We start from the raw sequence: 18,209 nt of genomic DNA on the forward strand, positions 1-18,209 counted from the left end.
GCAGAACCAGATGCAGGAACCAAAACCTAAGCAGGTGCTGGGTGTGGGTTTTTGTTGGTTTTTTTTTGTTTGGGTTTTTTTCTTTTTTTTTTTTTTTACATTTTCCTTCTATATGGTTAACGTCTTGTTTAACATTCATTCAGTTTGCAAACTGTAACAGAATAAATCTTGTCTGCTCAACTCCTCCACTCGAAAGGCTAACTCTGCATACCTGTCTATGCACAGAAGCAGTTTTGGTTCACTAACACAAAGTTGGAAAGTAATTTCAGTACAGTGACAGAAACAGCTGATTAACACATTCTAAGAATCAACACTTACAGTTTTGAGAGCTACCAAAATAGTTAAACAAATGCAGTATGTTTTAAGACACCGATTCTAAACATCGCACTTTTGTCCTATGCACAAAGAATAGCAAATAAAAGATCAGTGCTTTCTTCCTTCTGAAGGTATGAGGTGGTGAAAGCATGTGTGTGGTGGTGCAAGTGCTCCAACTGAAGAGGCAGTAATTGATTGTCCAAGAAAAAAAAACATTCACAAAAGTTTTATTAAAAAATTCCCCTTTCACCTCAAACAAGTGAAGCTTAAGTTCTGTACTACTAGGTTATGTTTAGAAAAATGAAAATAATACAGTAATTTTTGAAGGCTATACATTGTAAAATCCCATAAGTCAGCATAAACTTGGACTGTGCAAGCAAATATAGCACGTACTTCAGATGTCATTTATTTGGTCCATCAGATGTACAGTATAGTAGTAGTATCTGAGTTTACAAAACATCAAATATAAATAACCTGAAACTGTAACAATACACAAAAATTTGCTTCTTACATTGACATACCAGGCAGTACGAGCTGAAAAACTTGAGTAAATTAACAGTTTTACAGTAATGTACATAGTGCCAGTTGAAGTTTAAGAACACTGTTAAAACATGGCACTAATTTGCTTTATTGAATTTTATTCTTTACTTGTTCAGGGTGTGAAAAATGTTTAGGACTAGGCTAAAAATATTTTTCTTCAAGCAAAAAAAAAAAAAAAGTAGTTACTTAAAATCTGGGCATCAGATGATGACCCTTTACTAAACATAGTAGTTTATTTTGTCCTATTGAAATTATACCTAAAAGGTATTTACACAAAAATAACATGCTTTTTTCATGACTGTTTAAGCAAATACTTATCTGCAAGTATTTATAAACTATGTCTACTACATTTCATATATGGAATTAATACGGAAAAACTTCTGAAAGAGTCTATTGAGACGAGAGCTTTATCATCAAGAGAAACAGACACAAATTAATTACGCCAGTGGTTTGGTATTCACTTGGGATAAAGGCCTTAAAATTAGTCTAGTTCTGGACATTTTTCACATCCCAACATAATATGCTGTCACTTTATTAGATTATCTGAATCGTTTCATGTTCAGTCTAATGCTATAATTTCATCTTGCTCTTCTGCCTGCTCAGTACGCACTCTCTTGGTACTGACACACTCTTTATCTTCTAGTTTTCTCTTGCGGCTTTTGTCTTCCATATCATCATCAACGTTGCTTGAAGTACCTTCATCTTCAGAATCAACAATCAATAGATCGTCTTGATCTGGAGCTGCAAGATACATGTTTTTAACTCAAAGGGATTCTGTAAAGGTCTACTCTCAAACCAAATTTCACACGTAAAAATGAGAATTTATCTAATACAACAAATACATCTTGGAGCATGCTTTATCCATATTCTTCGTCATTCAACTGCAAGAGTATTTTGAATTTCTCTGAAATCAGTATAAAATAGGCTTTTCACATAGTTATTCCCTCTTCACTAGACGTATGGAAAATATTGCAATAACCCAAAAATATGGGAAATGCATTAATTAACACAATTTTTTTTTCACATATGAAATAGAAGAACTGCATGCTATCTGCATCAGAGAAGATAACTTTTACACACACTGAGCTGCAGTCCTGACTCTCCTTTCATTAGTGCATGCAACACAACTCCCACTAGAAGCCACACTCCACGGGAGAGAGAACACGCAAAGAGAGGGAGGAGTGGAAGGGTGAGCAGACTTAAGGAGCTCAAGGATAACAATGGATAGTACAAAGAAGGGAAAATAGAACCAAACATGAACTTTCAAAGACATTTAGTGGATTTTGTTTGTTTTGAAGTACAAATTCACTGTAAAAACTAATTTTATGCTAGTTTTTTATACAATTTGAAATCAACTTTAGCAATACTCTTAACATTTAATCTCCCCTGAAACAACAGGCAAGTGGAAGTGACTACATACTTGTGCACATCTTAAACAGGACCATCAGACAGGCAAAGGAACATCGTCCAAAAGTGTAAGACAGAACTACAGATATCCAACTTACAGCTCTCACAAGTATTCAGATTCATACACTATCATTAGGAAACAGTATGACATTTCCCCTACATTAACCTCCAGTACTTAAGCATTCCATATTCATTTAAGTTAAACTATTTTGAGTATGTTCAAAGAAACACTCTACATTAGGAAGGCGATTAGGAATATATACTATTTTCTTGCCATGCTTTGCTTGACAGGTGAAAAATATTTGTTTTGTAAACAGATAATAAAGACGTCTTCATAAATTAGCAAAACAAAACATGATCAAAGACATCCACAAAGTAATTTTTAATCCGTAGGGAAAGTGACAAATTTGGTTGATTCTTTTCTGTCAAGCAATAGCATGACCATCAGATAGAATGGGTCTAACTTTATTTAAATCACTGTGCAAATGATGCACTTCAGACAACATCCCACCAAGCCCTTGCCCAGTTAAATAATATCATTTCAAGGTGTATTTACTGTAAATCCCTGTAACAATCTTAAATGTGCATTTTCTAACAATTGGAAATTCACATTTTTCTATACACAGAGGCAACTAAAGTGCCTTTTATTTCATGTTGGCAAATTTAAGTCGTAATACTGAAGACAACTATTTTAATTGCACTGCACCACTGAAAGACTATTTTGGTTTATTTAATATTGATTACTGTTATTTACCTGTTGATGTTGAGGGTTGCGCTCCATCATCACTACCATTGGTAATGTTCTTGGATGTTGGTTCTGATGGTTTAGGGCCAACTTTTTCAGGGGTATCACCAACAACTTCAAATTCTACATCTTTTTCTAGGTCTTCACTGCAGAAAAATACATATGCTTTCAAACAACCAGGTGAAAATAAAAAACCTGTCTTTTTCACAAAGAATGTCATTCAAGTATTAGAGCACCCTGCAACTACGATAAAATGAGAAAAACTTATTAAAAAAGAGGAAAATCTGTTTAGTCCTCCTTTATAATTTACGCTTTGTCTGTTCATAAACACTGTTCCATCCAGTGCCACGACTTAAAATGCTTAGGAATGAGAAAAATCATGACCCGAGCTTACCTTTCTTCCTCGTTGTCAATGTCGCATTCCTATTCTCACTGAAGGTGCAGTGTGTTAATTTACTGTATATAATATGTATATTACTTATCCAGGGTTAAATGCACACACTAATTATTTCAAAGTGACTTCTATTTGCATTGCTGTATCTGAATACAGGTAGTCAAGCAGAAGACCCCAGCAGGCTGGGGTTTTTTACTTTTTCTGTTTTGTTTTAAACAGCACTTTCTTGGTTGTTGGCTGCCCTAAAAGTAAATTTGGTTTTGCACTGTGTTTGTATTTGTGTAATGACAAATTATTCAAATAAAATTTTTCCAATTACTGTTGTAGAAAAAAACCAAAATACATCAAACCAAAACACAAACACACACACCCCCCAAAAACCAAAACAAAATGAAAAACTGTCCTGGCTTTGGCTGGGACAGTTAGTTTCTTTTTAGCAGCTAGAAGAGCTCAGTGTTTTGGATTTAGCCTGAGGTTTGTTACAATAAGCATGTTGCTAGCGCACTGATGTTTATAGTTGGTGCTGGGACATCAAGGACCTTTCAGCTTCCCACGTTTTGCCAGCGTGCAGGAGCACAACAGGCTCGGGGGGAGCATGGCCAGGCAAAGGGCCCACAACTCCTGTATGGATTTGAACTTAGACCTAGGACTGAGGGCCAAATTGGCCAATGAAATATTCTGTATCATTCAACGTCATGCCTGGTATATAGATGAAGGCTGACCGGGAAGTTGGGATCACTCTTTCCCTTTTGGGGGATTCTCAGAGTTCTCTCACTCATCCGGGATTGCGGTGTTGGGACTTAACTGTTTCAGGATTGCTCACTGGGACAGGACACGCGTTGGTCACCGAGTGGTGAGCATTTATACTGTGCATCACTTGTTTGTATATATTGTCATTGTTGTTGTTATTATTATTTTCTCATTATTACTTTCAATTTATTATTATGATAAATTGTTTTTACTCAAACCACGAGTGTCCTTCCCTTTTCCCCTTTAATTCCCTTCCTCATTCCCCAAGGGTCGGGGGGAGGGCGAGCAAGCAGCTGCATGGTGTTTAGCTGCCAGCTGGGCTAAACCATGACACAAACCAAGAAACCCTAAACTCTGTAAATTCACAAAAAATAACAATCCCTCTTTTACCTCTATATTTTCCTTCTGCAGCTTAGTCTTTGAGCTTTATTTAGAAATTTAAAATTCCGAGTTGGAAATTCCCTGTGGAACTGTTCTACATATATTGACAAAAATAATTATTTCAGAATCCTTACCTATGAAGCACATTGATTAACAGTGTATAGTCCTGGAGGAAATCATCTGCTTGTAGTCGTGTGCCGTTTCGAATTCCAAAGTCTGATAATTTCCTGTGGTTATTTGCTACAAAAATAGTGAAAAACTGCAGTGTATACAGCTATTTATGTAAAGATCCTTTACACCTGAATAAATATGATTAAATGAGTACTCCAGAAGCTTTATCTATAAGCATAAGACTAACATTTATGAGCTATGTTCAAAGTAAAAGCTGACATTTATGCCCATCAGGAGTTAAAATTACTTAGTTTGACCTATTTACCCCTCATGCATCACCTTCAAGCACTTCACTATCATTACATTTAGGAACATTTTGGAGATAATATTCGTATTACAATAGTGTCAACCAGCATCATAAAAAGATCACAGTCTAAGAACAAGAAAATGGAATGAGACCTGCAAACAGCGGAAAATAACTGTTGCACATTTATAGCTGAATATCTATTCTTAATAGGAATCCTGACACTCCAGGTGGAAAGTACTTTATATAGTAAAGCTGAACTGGACATGCAGGCGTGTAGACAATAACAACAGCTATTCTCGAGCCACTTAAATACTTGCAAATCCAATTCTCTTCAAATATTAGTCTACAGGATGAACACTAGAACATTTGCTATACTTCCATTCTGCGTATCTTGGTTTCTTACTAGTTTTTATTTACTCTTATCTAAAAAGCTTCAGTATGCATACCTTCTGTTTCTCCTTCTTCTGAAGAGATAAGGATAGTTCCTTTTCCATCATCTATTTGTACATCTGGTGCTACCATAGCAAATTTTTCTTTCACTATCTGAAAAGATGAATAGGATTATTTAATCAGTATCTGATTTAAAATATTCTTTCACAAGTTGTACAAGCACACGAGCAAGAAACATACTGGCTAATCTAGCTCTTCTTGTAGCTCTGAGAAATGCAAAACGTGGAGCAAATATAAACAGCTGATGTTCAGTCAAAACATATTGAACAAAAACCTCACTTGAATAATTTACAGTATTAGAAACAAAATGAAAGCTGTAGCTAATATTCAAGATTTACCTTATCCTGGAGTGTTAACACAGTAACTTTGTGTACATTAAGTTTCACAGTCACTTCTGGCTTACTTGCACACACATAACAGTTGGGATTTGGTGGATCCAAAGCACAAGGAACCAATAGCTTCTTTCTGGGATTTGGCTGCTTGTTCAGAAAAATCTTGAGGACAGACAAGAATAAAACAAGTTATTCTGTAAGTAACAGCACTCAGAAAACCTGTTTTCCTACAGATTTGTTCTCAGTCTCACACATTGTCCTGTTCCATAACCCTCTTTGACATGCCTGCTGAACAAGAGAAAGTGCACGTTACGGCCAGGCCGCAGTCACACCTGTGCTGACTGACCAGCTACTGCCAAACAGATGCATAACGTGAAACAACCATGTTTCAAGTCATGTCAGTGTGGCTTTCTCTCTCCGATCCAGCAGCCAATTTTTATTAAATCAGAGGAATTTAACGATCCTTGAGACTTTCACTTCTCTTTTAATTGTGGCTGAAAGTTCCCAGCACATTCAGAACCTACTGAAGTAACAAGTGAGGGACAATGAAACTACACAATAGTCAAAGCAGGTTAAATGTGACTTTTAAACAAATGAAAAATAACAAGAAAGTAAAAGTATCTTATTCCCACTTACCGTTCTACACTGATCTATTTTTCCTGATAAAATCTTCAAACCCTCCAGCACTATCAGGCCAGCTATTACTGCATTAGTAGTAGCTATAGCTGGGATAATATTTCCTGCCATTGCTGCAAAATAAGCAAGAGTATGCAGATTTTTAAGAGTAAATTAAAATGAGAGGCTTAGATTATTATTTAAATAAAACAATGTCATATTTTATCCTTACACTTGATATCAAATCTGCTCTTCATATTCATACTGAAAACATGCATCCTGAGGTTTGCAGCAGAGGTGACAAAATCCATTGCAGAAGGGTCATCCTGACAAGAAGTTAATACAAAAAGTATTTAAAAATCAGATTACTCATTGGAAAAAGTTTGCAACACATGGTTCCTAAAACCTTAAAACCAGAAAGTTTTAAAAAAAGAGTCTGTACAATATTCCATTTCAAACCCAATATACTTCCTCTTTCATATGGTATGTTTAGACAGAGCAGCATTACTTTAAATACACTTGTTTAGAAATTGTACTTAGTATTGTAGTAGTGAATTAGTGTATTAGTATTAATAAAATGGCTTGTAGGTTCAAAATAATGTCTAAATCTTAAATCTTACAATGTTTTGGAATGTAAGTTTCACAAATCGGTGTTTCAGAAAAAAGTATTTTTACTATCTGTTGTAACACTATTTCACTATTTCGTCTCCCCTACATTTACAAACTATTTTTTTTTCTTATGCCAAATGACGACTGACTGCAGGAAGATCACACTCTCTGGTGCTAAAAGAGAAAGCTATTTTCTCATTTTTGTTATCGTCAGAGCTAATTACCTTGTACAACTCAGTAGCACTCTAACTACAAACCACTGCATAAGAGCATGTTCTAGAGAAAGCTAAAAAGGGGAAAGTGAAGTAAAATTATTTTTGAAAATCAAAATACTACATACTTCTGAATTTGTGCCTTTTAAAGTTGGTGAATTAAGTTATTTTACATCACAATAGTGAATCCTTACACTCAGTGAGTTACAAAATATAGAGCATTTAAAGCATGCATTTGTTTACATATGGAAAGTGCTTTCAGTGAGGTGCCAGATATTTTTGTTCTAAGTAGTGCTATTTTGGAACGAAATTGAGTGAGTCCAGTTAACATTTGTACTTCATATATGGAGTATAACTGGCACTTATGTATTTGGCAAACTAACCTTATCCCATATAAGCTCTGCTCCATCACCCTTCTCAGCCAGGTGAGCTCTCAGGGTCTCAACGCTCTTTGAAAATAAGTGTGCATAGCTCTTGACATCGAGAACCTGCTGATCCTTCAAGATTGCGGAGGATTCGTTTTGTTGGTCAGATATGCTTTTCTCTTTGGGAAAAGAGAAAAAAAAAAAAGATCATGAATACTTGAAAATCCTACAGAAGTTCTCTCAAAGAGCCAAGAATTTTCCCGTTTCAGTAAAACTAAACATTTTCCAAATTGAAGAACAGTATCCTTAAACTACAGGAGCCTCAACATTTTACAACGCATCTGCACTTAAAATGGCAATTATAGCTATACTTAAATCAATCGCCTAGACATGCACAAATTACAGCAAATGTAAATTTTCAGCCAAACAGCCTTCAGAGATAAACGTATCCGTGCTTCTGGTAAGGTCTCCTAGAATAAGCTTACATGTAATTTTGTGAACTGTGAATTTTCTACAGCCAATACTGAACATCTACAGTCACAATTGCAAAACAGTTTCATTAAAACCCTTTTCTATAAAGAGAAAAAATTAAAATCTTCAGAAATTGCAAAGAATTAATATGTTCATTTCAGTACTCAACTGTGACAGTGAGAAAACATACATATCACAGAGATGCATTAACAAACAGCACGTAAGAATTACAAATATATAGTGGGAGGAGGGACAATTACCTTGATTTTGTACCTCAGCCCAGTCCAGTGGCACTGGAGGCTTTCTTTTCCTCCACAGCTTATCCATTGTCAGCAGATATCTAATGTCATCTTTGAAAAGCTAGGAAACGTTTAAAAAAACCCAAAAAACATTAAAATGAAAGGGGGGGGGGGGGGAAGACATACTTTATTTTTTTATCTGCTGTGAAACTGAAAAATCAGCTTTAGATTTATGAAATTTTGCTTTTCTCCTAGAAAATATTTGCAACCACGTAAATAAAAATCAAACTCCACAGGAGAAAAAAAAAAAAAAGACAGATTCAGAAAAACTTCTTATTCCCCATTCTCTAAAACTTATTGCATAAAGCAGAAACACCTTTGATTAATTTGGGGGGGAGGAAAGTTCTAATCAAGAAACAGTAGCCCACACAGTGGGTTCATGTGCCTACTGAAGCCATCACTACAGCTCTTTGCATACTCTCCCTGAGATATTCCTACCTACGAGCCAATGAATTTCCAAAGTAAAATTATTACTATCTATCGACATTACGTTCTATGCTCATTTCCTCTATTTATCCACTTTCAGCAACTATTAAGAAGGAAAACTCCTAAACCAGTTTGTATTTTCTTATTCCAGAGCCTGATTATACACAGAAGATGATCAATAGCTTTTAGGTCCTCAGATTGGTTCCAATTACGCCCAGTGAAACTCCTCTGGAATTCAAGTTAACCTTTTCATATTCAAAACAATTTGAATGAAGTTTTTTCTGTACAGTACACACAAGCCATCTGCAGAGACACAGATGCAACGCCGTAAAACACGCACGTGTTGTAAAAGAGTTAACACTACAGCAAAATTGGTGGAAGTCATAACATAATTGATGGCTAGCATTAAGTGTCCAAACTGGATGCTGACTTAACTTTAAAGCACTTCATACACTTCAAATAAAGACATTTATTGGGGATAAAGATGATACCTTAGTAAAAAGTTTAACTGGATCGTATCCAGTTGATTTAGCCCACTCCTTAGTTGAAACACGTTTAATCTCACCATCTTCATTGGATGCTCGTGCTCTGGCTTCTGCTTCTGCTGGCTCCCCTATTAATAAAGTATTAACCAACATTTTAATTAGGAATAAAAAAAAAGGAAAAGCACATCCAAACGTTTGCCCCAGAGTCAATAACCAAAATTATGCAGGTACCATAAAAGGGCTTTACTGCACCCAACAAAAGCTGAATTAGACAATACTCCCATTCACTTCTGCAACTGCAACCCACTAATGTAACTTGATGTCACCTAATTCCTTTACTGGCAGAAATAGCAAACAATTGTTTCCTATTAAATTTTCTCTACATAATGTTGCGATTTCATAAACCTCTAACCATCCCCTATATAAAGAAGCAACAAACAATGATGTTTATTTACCTTCACAGTAACTATGGTTACTGTCCTTACAGAAAAGTACTGAATAGCTACAAAAACATGACTCAAAATCAGCATATTTCCTAAGCAGACTAAGAGCGAAGTGTTTCAGGCTAGAGAATTTCAAACACAATCCCTCTATTTCCTTGCAAACCCTCAGCTAGGAGTGGAAAATGCAGAGTGAGTGCAAGTATCACTCAGTTCAAAAGACAAGCCCCCCAGCTGCAGGGAAGGAAGCGCTCCATCAAATTCAAATATACAGGGGAAAACAAGGCCACCCTGTGAAGATCAGTTATATTTAATTTGCACTTCATGCTCGCTTTCATTTCAAGTTTCTGTGCACATGGAGAAGACTTTTTGCTGCAGGGGGAACAGAAGTCTCCAAACAGATACAGACTTATCCATCTAAACTGTGTACCTCACACCTGGATGTGTTAACTGGAACTTTAGGATTAACGCGTGTTCCTCACAGCTGTTCTACCAACACTGAGAACAACTAGCGAATGCCAGTGATCCACCTTACACTATTAGATAGTTCTGGCAACAGCTGAAGTAATCATTTAAATAATGTTTCAGGCTGCCCACAAGGGCCACAGTTCTGACAGATGAAACTATTCAACTGTTGCGATTTTGAAGAGGTTTCTTTGCACATTCTCCACGCAAAAACCTCTGATACGCACTACACATCAAGTTAACTAAAAACCACTGAAATTGTTTCAAATACCTAATAAGAGGCAGCACAAGGGAATGAAATTATGTACAGTGCACATGAAAGTCTGTAAGGGAAATACTGTTAACACACCCCAAACTCTCCTTGTCCAAGGGTGCAGTAAATGGAAACCTCTTAAAAGAAAACGGAGCTGAACTCTTTAACCTTAAGAAACGTACAGAAACAAGTCATAATCTCCGAAATAAAACATTTCAGTAACAGAGTAAGCTACCAGCTCACACTCACAGGCAGCTTCAGGATCAGCTCTGTCAGGAGAGACTTCTTGATCCGCATCTTCTTCTCCAAACAACTGGCTATATAATAATTAAAAATAACAACACAACACTAGAATTTCATCGTATCTGGTTAAAGACTGAAATATTTGCTAACAGATATATATCCATTTTAGAATTCTTGCTATCAAGAGTGCCACTTCATATATTACTTTTTAAATTGTTGGGATTCATCACACATGGACTTAACACTGACAACACAAAATGTCCAAAACAAAAATGAATTTAGCAAAACAGTTCCGTGTAACTCACTCAATAGCTCACCTAGCCTTATATTGCAGTACTGAATGCATTGCTTATAACCCTTGAATATCCCAGCAAACTTTACATCTGTTAATACATGCATTAAACTGAAAAATGTGTTAACTTCACACAAAGGTGAACAATAAAGTAACCCCAACCTACACTGCTGTGCCAAACTACTCTGCCACATTTCCTATGATACCAGAGCAAGGCCTAAGTATTAACTAATCTTCCATCTTTATATTAAAAGAAGAAAAATCCACTCCCAAAAAAATACCCCAAAACCCAGGTCAAAGAACTGGAGGTTTTCACTACAACCCACATTCATTAAAAAAAACAAAACAAACAAAAAAACCAAAATATCCCCCAAAAAGTATGTCTCCACTTTATTTCTCTGCCTGTAGGCTCAGAAATCAGAAGAGTGCACCACAGTACCTATTTTCTTTTTTAATAAGATCACTTACTTGAACAAATACTTAGCCCACACAATGCAATGGATAGGTTCCGATGGCGTATTTCGGATCGTGCAGCCTGGAAAAGTCTTCTGAGTTGGTTTAGGATGACATTCGTAACATTCTGTTGCTCCCTGGTGAAAAGCAAAATACTGACTTGCCACACTGTGAAGGCTACCGATAGTACATGCTATTACCAGATGAACTGTAACTGTATCTCAAAACACCCAACTCCCTGTTGTCTAAAATAGCCAATGATTTAAACTTCAAGCAACAAGAGTAATACACAACCTAACCTTTTTAATAACTGTTACTTGTCCAAGGTAGCCTGCAGTTCCACTCTCTATAAGAGGAACATCAGCAGCCAGACACATCCTGTTCACATGGTTACGGGCAGCTGCAAATCAAGAATTTTTAAAGAAAGATTTTGAATAATTAGAAAAAAAAAGTTTTACTTCTCCAAATTCAAATTAGCCTCCTATGCAAACATTTATTCTTGATCTGCCTTATTTCATTCTAGAGCACTATGCCTTTTTCACAAAGCCAATTTTCCAATTAACACAAAATATATCTACACTATTAAACACAGCAAACTCAACTGAATAAAGTTACATATGTACACACAATACTCATCAGGTCCCATAAAGCAGCAACACAGAGGTTAATGTTTACTTTCAAAACACCTGTAAAAGCACTAACTACTCTTCCAAGTTTCTAGTGAAGCACACAAGCATTAGTCAAAAACTACAGATGAGTTAAGAGGATACTTGTTATTTAACTGACATTGCAGAAGTACTAAGAGTAGGACACATTAAAGTTCTGTTTCTATCAACAAACAACAGTATTTTCATCTCCAATAGAAAATCATAGTGAAAACTTCACCTCTGTTATCCAGAGCATTCATAACCAACGTAAACTGGCGGAAGAATTCTACGTTATAGTCAGGGCTACAGAAAAGAAAAACAATACTCAAAATGGCATATCAAAGTTGTTGGTTATTATGCCACAACAGAAACTATACACATGCAAAGGGTGGACTGATGTTCATGGGATAAATTACACACATTATAAATTTACTGCTAGCCTTTAACTGCCCCATTTGTCTTCTGCCCGTTTCAAAGCTGGGTGAAAGCATCAATTTTATGCTGCTGGAAGGAAACTATTGCAATTAGTACTAATTTGACCAATGAAACAGGAAGACAACGAAAAAACGATTATATTGCTCTGACCTAATGAGTAAATTGGCTGAGCTGTGGTAACTGACCTTAAAAACCACCAGCTGAGGCTAAAACGTGCACACGGTAATTACCATAGCTCATCAGACTGTTGATAATTCATTATACTATGATAGCTCAATTGGTTTTGATTGTGCCTCCATACTCTTAGGAGCCAAGACACGAGATTTTAAAATCTTGACATTTTAGTACCTTTACATTGCATTTTTCTGATTTAAAGAAGAAGGTAGCAAGAAAAGAGAGAGTAAAGAGGAAACAGGATTAACAGTTTTACACTTTCAGGAGAAGGATGCAATGAGTCAGTGTTTCAGTGGCTAACAGGAACATCAGAGTTCAAACTTTAATATTACAGAATATCAAATTTTAAGAAACAAATATAAATCAAAACATGGGAAACAACTAATGAAAATCTACATAATCTTGTACTCTACTTACTGGTTATAGATCATAAAGACTAAATTTTAACAGTTCGGGGCATATATAAACAATACTCAGTTACCTACACACACAGGTCTTAATTTTTTTCAATAGTAGACTCAATATTCACATTTATTTTAATCTAATTATTGCTCAAGACATCAGGGCATCCTTATGGTGTAGAAACTTACATAGTAAATGTTGGTAATAAATGAAAAACAGACACAAGCAAATGACTACAGCTTACTACCAGAGCCTAAGAAAACTCATGCAACATCCACACTCCCACTGAGGTGTGTGGCAGTCTCGTATTTACAGCTATTTCTTCTTACTGCTGTAGCTTTGTAAATTATCTTAAAGCACACCATTGTAGCATTTAAATAACACAGTACTTGCAAATCAAAACATGTAATTAGAGCTTAAAAACAAACATACTTCATGATGCTATCATGGTAAGCTACAATATTAGCTTCTGGATAAAACTGTAACACGCTTTCCTTGGCAACCTAGAAATAAAAAAAAAACAAAAACAAAAAACCACTTATTATTTCTTCCTTCCTTCTAAAGATGGACTCAATACCAGTTGAGCATTGAGTGAGTTGACTACCTTAAGAGATTTAAATACTTTTATAACGAAGTGTTGTGGATACCCATGATCAACCAAACAACACTCACCTCTTCACAGTAGAAACAAAATTCTGACATGTTTCTAACACTGTCCATAAAATACTACTGAGTAAGTTGCACTTGAGCTTTGACTTTTTCCTCACCTGTGATTTTGATCTTCCAACGTGTTTCTTTTGAAACAAAAACTGCCTGTTGAGATTGCTGACATCAATAGTATCCAAATCAATCTATAAACACACAAGAGACAGCCATTTCACTTTGATAGAAATAAAAGGAACAAAATCCTTCAGAGAGTTTGAAGCAAATGCAATTGAGCAAAACATATCAACTTTACAGAACCCTTTTCAGACCTGTACACAGGTGTTACATCTGTACTACAGCAACTGTAGAGGCACAAGCGATCACCTAATCACCTTCAGGAATCCATTCACTTTAAATTACTAACAATGGAACCATATGGCAAAGATTAAGGGCTACATGGCAACAAACTTTATGGAGACAGAGTCCCTACTAAAACCGCACAGGAATTTGAGATACGCATGCACAGCAGTGAGCAGAAAGTCAATAACCAACTGTCTTATTTACCGCAGCATAAAGAGTTTGGAGAGAATTAACCAGGAGCACAGCGTACAAACTCAGAGATACTGCAGAAATTGGGCTAGATAGGTCCAGCCAGACTCTGCAAGGGACTAACCACCCTGAACGCTGGCTCTGCACCATGCTTCCCCAAGGTCCGAGAAAAGCTACTCAGCAAACTAATTAGCACTTCTACTTTATGTTTAGATGTGGCTTTGAGCAACTGAATCAGTAAACTGAGGGCTGCATTGTCATCTAATTCATACACCGCAAGGCAAGAGCTTTGTCACCAGGACTAACTGCTTAAGTGCATATTAAAAAATTATGAAGTCTACTTAAAAAAACCCAACCCAATCACGCAATCGAGATGTCTAAAAACATGTACCACAAAACATCTGTGATGTACAACCTCATAGGATGCCATGACTGTAATTCCCCTACCAGCCACGTTTCTATTTTTTAATATACGCACATGAACATCACTATTACAAATGTCTTTACCCCCCATCACAAGAATTAAGGAGATTTAATGAGAACCTTGAGAAGACTTATTCCTACCTTTGTTGCCACTACTCTTCCTTTAATTAACCAGTTTCTCTGATTGACTTTTTAGAAGTCTTCTCCTGGCCCTAACATTTTTAACTTAGAGGGGAATGAGACAATTTTTCTGTGCTTCAGAGGCATTTCTCCCAAATTCCCACCGATAATGTTCACATACTCAACACAGTAACGCTTTGAGCTATATCGAGAGTACTATCAGTGCAGCATTAAGTTTAAACATGACCTACTGAGGGTGTCCTCATATGCTTTTAATTAACCAAACTTGAATGACCAAAGTATGCCACACACTTCTCACTGAAGATCCTTTGCATGTGAGATCCAAGCTTAAACTTCCCATTTTCTGAAGGGAATATTTTTAATTCAAGAATTAAGTTTCAGTATACTAAGAACTGTAATAGCTGAAAAGTTTTGAACACTAAATAAAAGCATCTGAGGATTCAGAGAAAGCAGAAAATATACAATGTTTTAGAAAGGTATTATAAAGCAGAGATTGATCTTATTACCCACAGTATCCTAGTAACTACCCATGGCCTTCTATCTTTTCATGAAAATGGTATTTTGCAAGAAAACTCATTTCTACCTCCTTTCCTTTCTCATAAGACACACTCAGAAAGCTTGCTTGGTCCAAAGCCAAAAAGCCCAAGCACTTCAAGTGAAAATGATTAAGTGTATAATTCTGTTAAAATTTCCATTACCCAGAAAACTTCCAGTATTTTAACTGGAGATGATAACAAGTTACATAAGCTACAAGTGAAAATGGTACTACCAAGACCAAAAGAAGAAAAGGAAGTTTTCTCCAAAGAGAATACTTGAGACCATTAGACCTCAACAGAAGCTTCGATCTAGCTAAGAATGATCAGAATTTAACAGTTCTCTTAATAACTTTTAATGCTACTCTCATTGTTTAAAGTTAGAAGGTCTCAGAAATTCCTAAGAACATATACTCATGTTCTCAATTCAGACCTGGATCTTGAGTAATTTGATTTTGTTCTTCATTCATGAGGACAACGGCCCTGCCTTTCAACAAAACATACTTAATAAAATCACACATTTGTGAGTTGTTTGGTATTCAAAACTACTAGATTTTTTTTTAGTATTGATACTTTGTTTTTAAAAAAATATTTCACAACTTCCTTATAAAAATAAAAAGCATTTTCAGGCGTTCAAGTTTGTTAGTATTTAATAACCAAGGAGACGCCTCAACAGTATCACAAATGTTGACAAAAGCAATTGATTCTCCTAATAGTGAATTTCCTCTTCGCATTGCGTAACAATTCTTTTTGGTTCCACCTTGTCTTTTGCCCACCCACTCTGTATGTTATCAAAACGTTACTGTCTTGCATGAAACACTGCCAATGATATTTTTAAACAAAGATGGCCCTGATCCAACATGTACTTAAGTTAATGGAGTCCAACCAAGTCGGCCATGAAAGACAATACAAAAAAAAATAATCAACTATAACAAGTGAAACAAGAAGCATACCCCAATGAGATTTATGCCTAACAACTAACTAGAAAATCAGAAGACATTAAACTCCTCCTGTTATAACAGACTGCAGGAGTATACAAATGACATAGTAAGGCAGAAAAGAGAGTGGAAAAACAGTGCAGAAAACACTTCCACTCTTCTACATACATTTATTTCAACGGTATAATGCTAAAATTGGATAGGCTCTCAGTGGCAGACTCAAATCGAAGGGATAATTTGGAATTACACTTAAGCGTATCCTACAAGTTTTAAAAAGTATTTCAGTAGAAAGGCCTGAGTGGCATGAATAACAAGGCAAACCGGTAGCTGTACTCTTCTACAAGCTGATACAGTTTTAGATGAAAGCTGTTTCTAACATGCTCTGCCTAACAAGTCGGACTGTAAAAACAAACTTCTTACAACTCATCATGCAAAACTCTGAGATGTGACTCCTGGCCAGGCACACACAAGCGAAATGTATTAGAGGAAACGGACCTGTGCTCTAGCTGGATTTGCACTCCCGTGATTTCTGAAAACCATGTACTTTTCATAGCTACAATAAGAAATTAATAAATGGAAGGTAGGTAATGGGAGTTTTGCTAACAGTAATTCTCTCTATTCCGCTTCCACTACCACCCCCTCAGTTCTGCCCTTCCTCTACACAGTCAGAGATTAGTATTAGCAAGTAAAAGTGAAAGCAACAGCTCGCGGGAAGCTATCATAACCGAGCTTCTAAGGCTGACGGTTTTACAACTCGGTATCTAAAAATACAGTTCACCTCCCACGCATTTTGTTTTTCGCTGCAATCCCTCACTGGACGATTATCCACACTATTAGTAAAGGCGGTACTGGGCAAAACGGAGCCTTTAACGGGCGATCGCTGGGCAGCGAACATGGCCCGCCGCTGTTTCCCAGGAGATTTCATCTACGGGCTCGCAGAGAGGCGCAGCCGCCGAGCGACGGCGGGACCCGCCGCTGCCCCGGAAAGGTGGCCCGTTCTCCGGGAGAAGGCCGCCCTCACTCCCTTCCCGGCGCTCGCCCCGGCGGGGAGCGCGGGCACAGCGGCACCGCCACTCGGGACGGCCCGCGGCAGGGAGCCCCGGGGGCAGCCCCGTCCGAGGCGGCGGCGCGGCCGGCGCCCGCAGGCCGCAGCCCGTTCGCAGCGGAGCGCGGAGCCCGTCCCCCGGCGGCAGGGCGGCGCGGCGGCCTCGCCCGGCGGCTTTGGCGGGCCGGGAGCAGTTTGAAAACACGCAGACAATGCGGCTGGCGGGAGGGGCCGCGCCGCCGCCGCGCCGCCACAGCGCCCCCGCGCTCCGCCGCGGCCCCGCCGCCCCCCTCAGGCCCCCGCCCCGCCGCCTGCCGCCCCCCCCGCCTCCGCCTCGGCCGCGCCGCCGCCCGCCGGCCCCTCACCGCCCCGGCCCCCGCCCCGGCCGCGGCCCCGGCCCGCACCACGTCGATGTTGCTGAAGCCGGTGAGCACCAGGTCCTTGAGGAGCTCGCAGCCGATGCCGCCGGCTCCCACCACCAAGAGCCGCGCCTGGGCCACGGCCTCCGCCAGCTCGCTGCGCAAAGGGCCCGACACCGGCACGGACATAACGGCGGACGAACAACGGCGGCGGGCAGCGAGCGCGACTCCGCACGGTTCTCCTCAGCCGGGCCGCACTTCGGACAGCGAGCCCGGGCGAGACCAGAGCGGCGGCCGCCCGCCCCGCCCGCAGCGCCCCCTGCCGGCGGGGAGGGCCCGGGCCCTCTCCGCGCGCCACCCGCGCAGGCTGCAGCGGCGCCGGGGCTCGGGCGGGACGGGCCGCGCGGGGCCGCCGGTTCGAGCCCCGTCTCGCCGCCGCCCGCGCCCGCTGCGCTGGGCGCTGCCGCCTGTCTGCTGCAGCCGTCGGTGCAGCCAGGGCTTGGCCAGCGACCCCTGCCCTCTGGGCTACCTACCGCCATGGGGAGCACTGGCCGTATT

The 18,209-nt window shown here is 38.8% G+C and overlaps 1 protein-coding gene across 1 annotated transcript; it reads right to left on the bottom strand.

The window, feature by feature from the left end:
• Positions 1–535: 535 nt before the first annotated feature.
• On the bottom strand, positions 536–17,841 carry UBA2 (ubiquitin like modifier activating enzyme 2). The gene is made up of 17 exons (XM_086620798.1): positions 17,697–17,841; positions 13,786–13,869; positions 13,451–13,521; positions 12,246–12,310; positions 11,660–11,760; positions 11,376–11,497; positions 10,622–10,689; positions 9,221–9,342; positions 8,265–8,364; positions 7,552–7,712; positions 6,580–6,673; positions 6,369–6,481; positions 5,739–5,894; positions 5,397–5,493; positions 4,667–4,772; positions 3,017–3,153; positions 536–1,596 (listed from the first exon to the last, which is right to left on the bottom strand). Exons 1-17 carry the CDS (start codon positions 17,838–17,840, stop codon positions 1,415–1,417), a joined length of 1,923 nt encoding a protein of 640 aa, XP_086476924.1. The 5' UTR covers position 17,841; the 3' UTR covers positions 536–1,414.
• Positions 17,842–18,209: the final 368 nt, after the last annotated feature.

The sequence above is a fragment of the Tauraco erythrolophus genome, chromosome 15 (genome assembly GCF_009769465.1).
Source record: "Tauraco erythrolophus isolate bTauEry1 chromosome 15, bTauEry1.pri, whole genome shotgun sequence".
Taxonomy (NCBI): Eukaryota; Metazoa; Chordata; class Aves; order Musophagiformes; family Musophagidae; genus Tauraco; species Tauraco erythrolophus.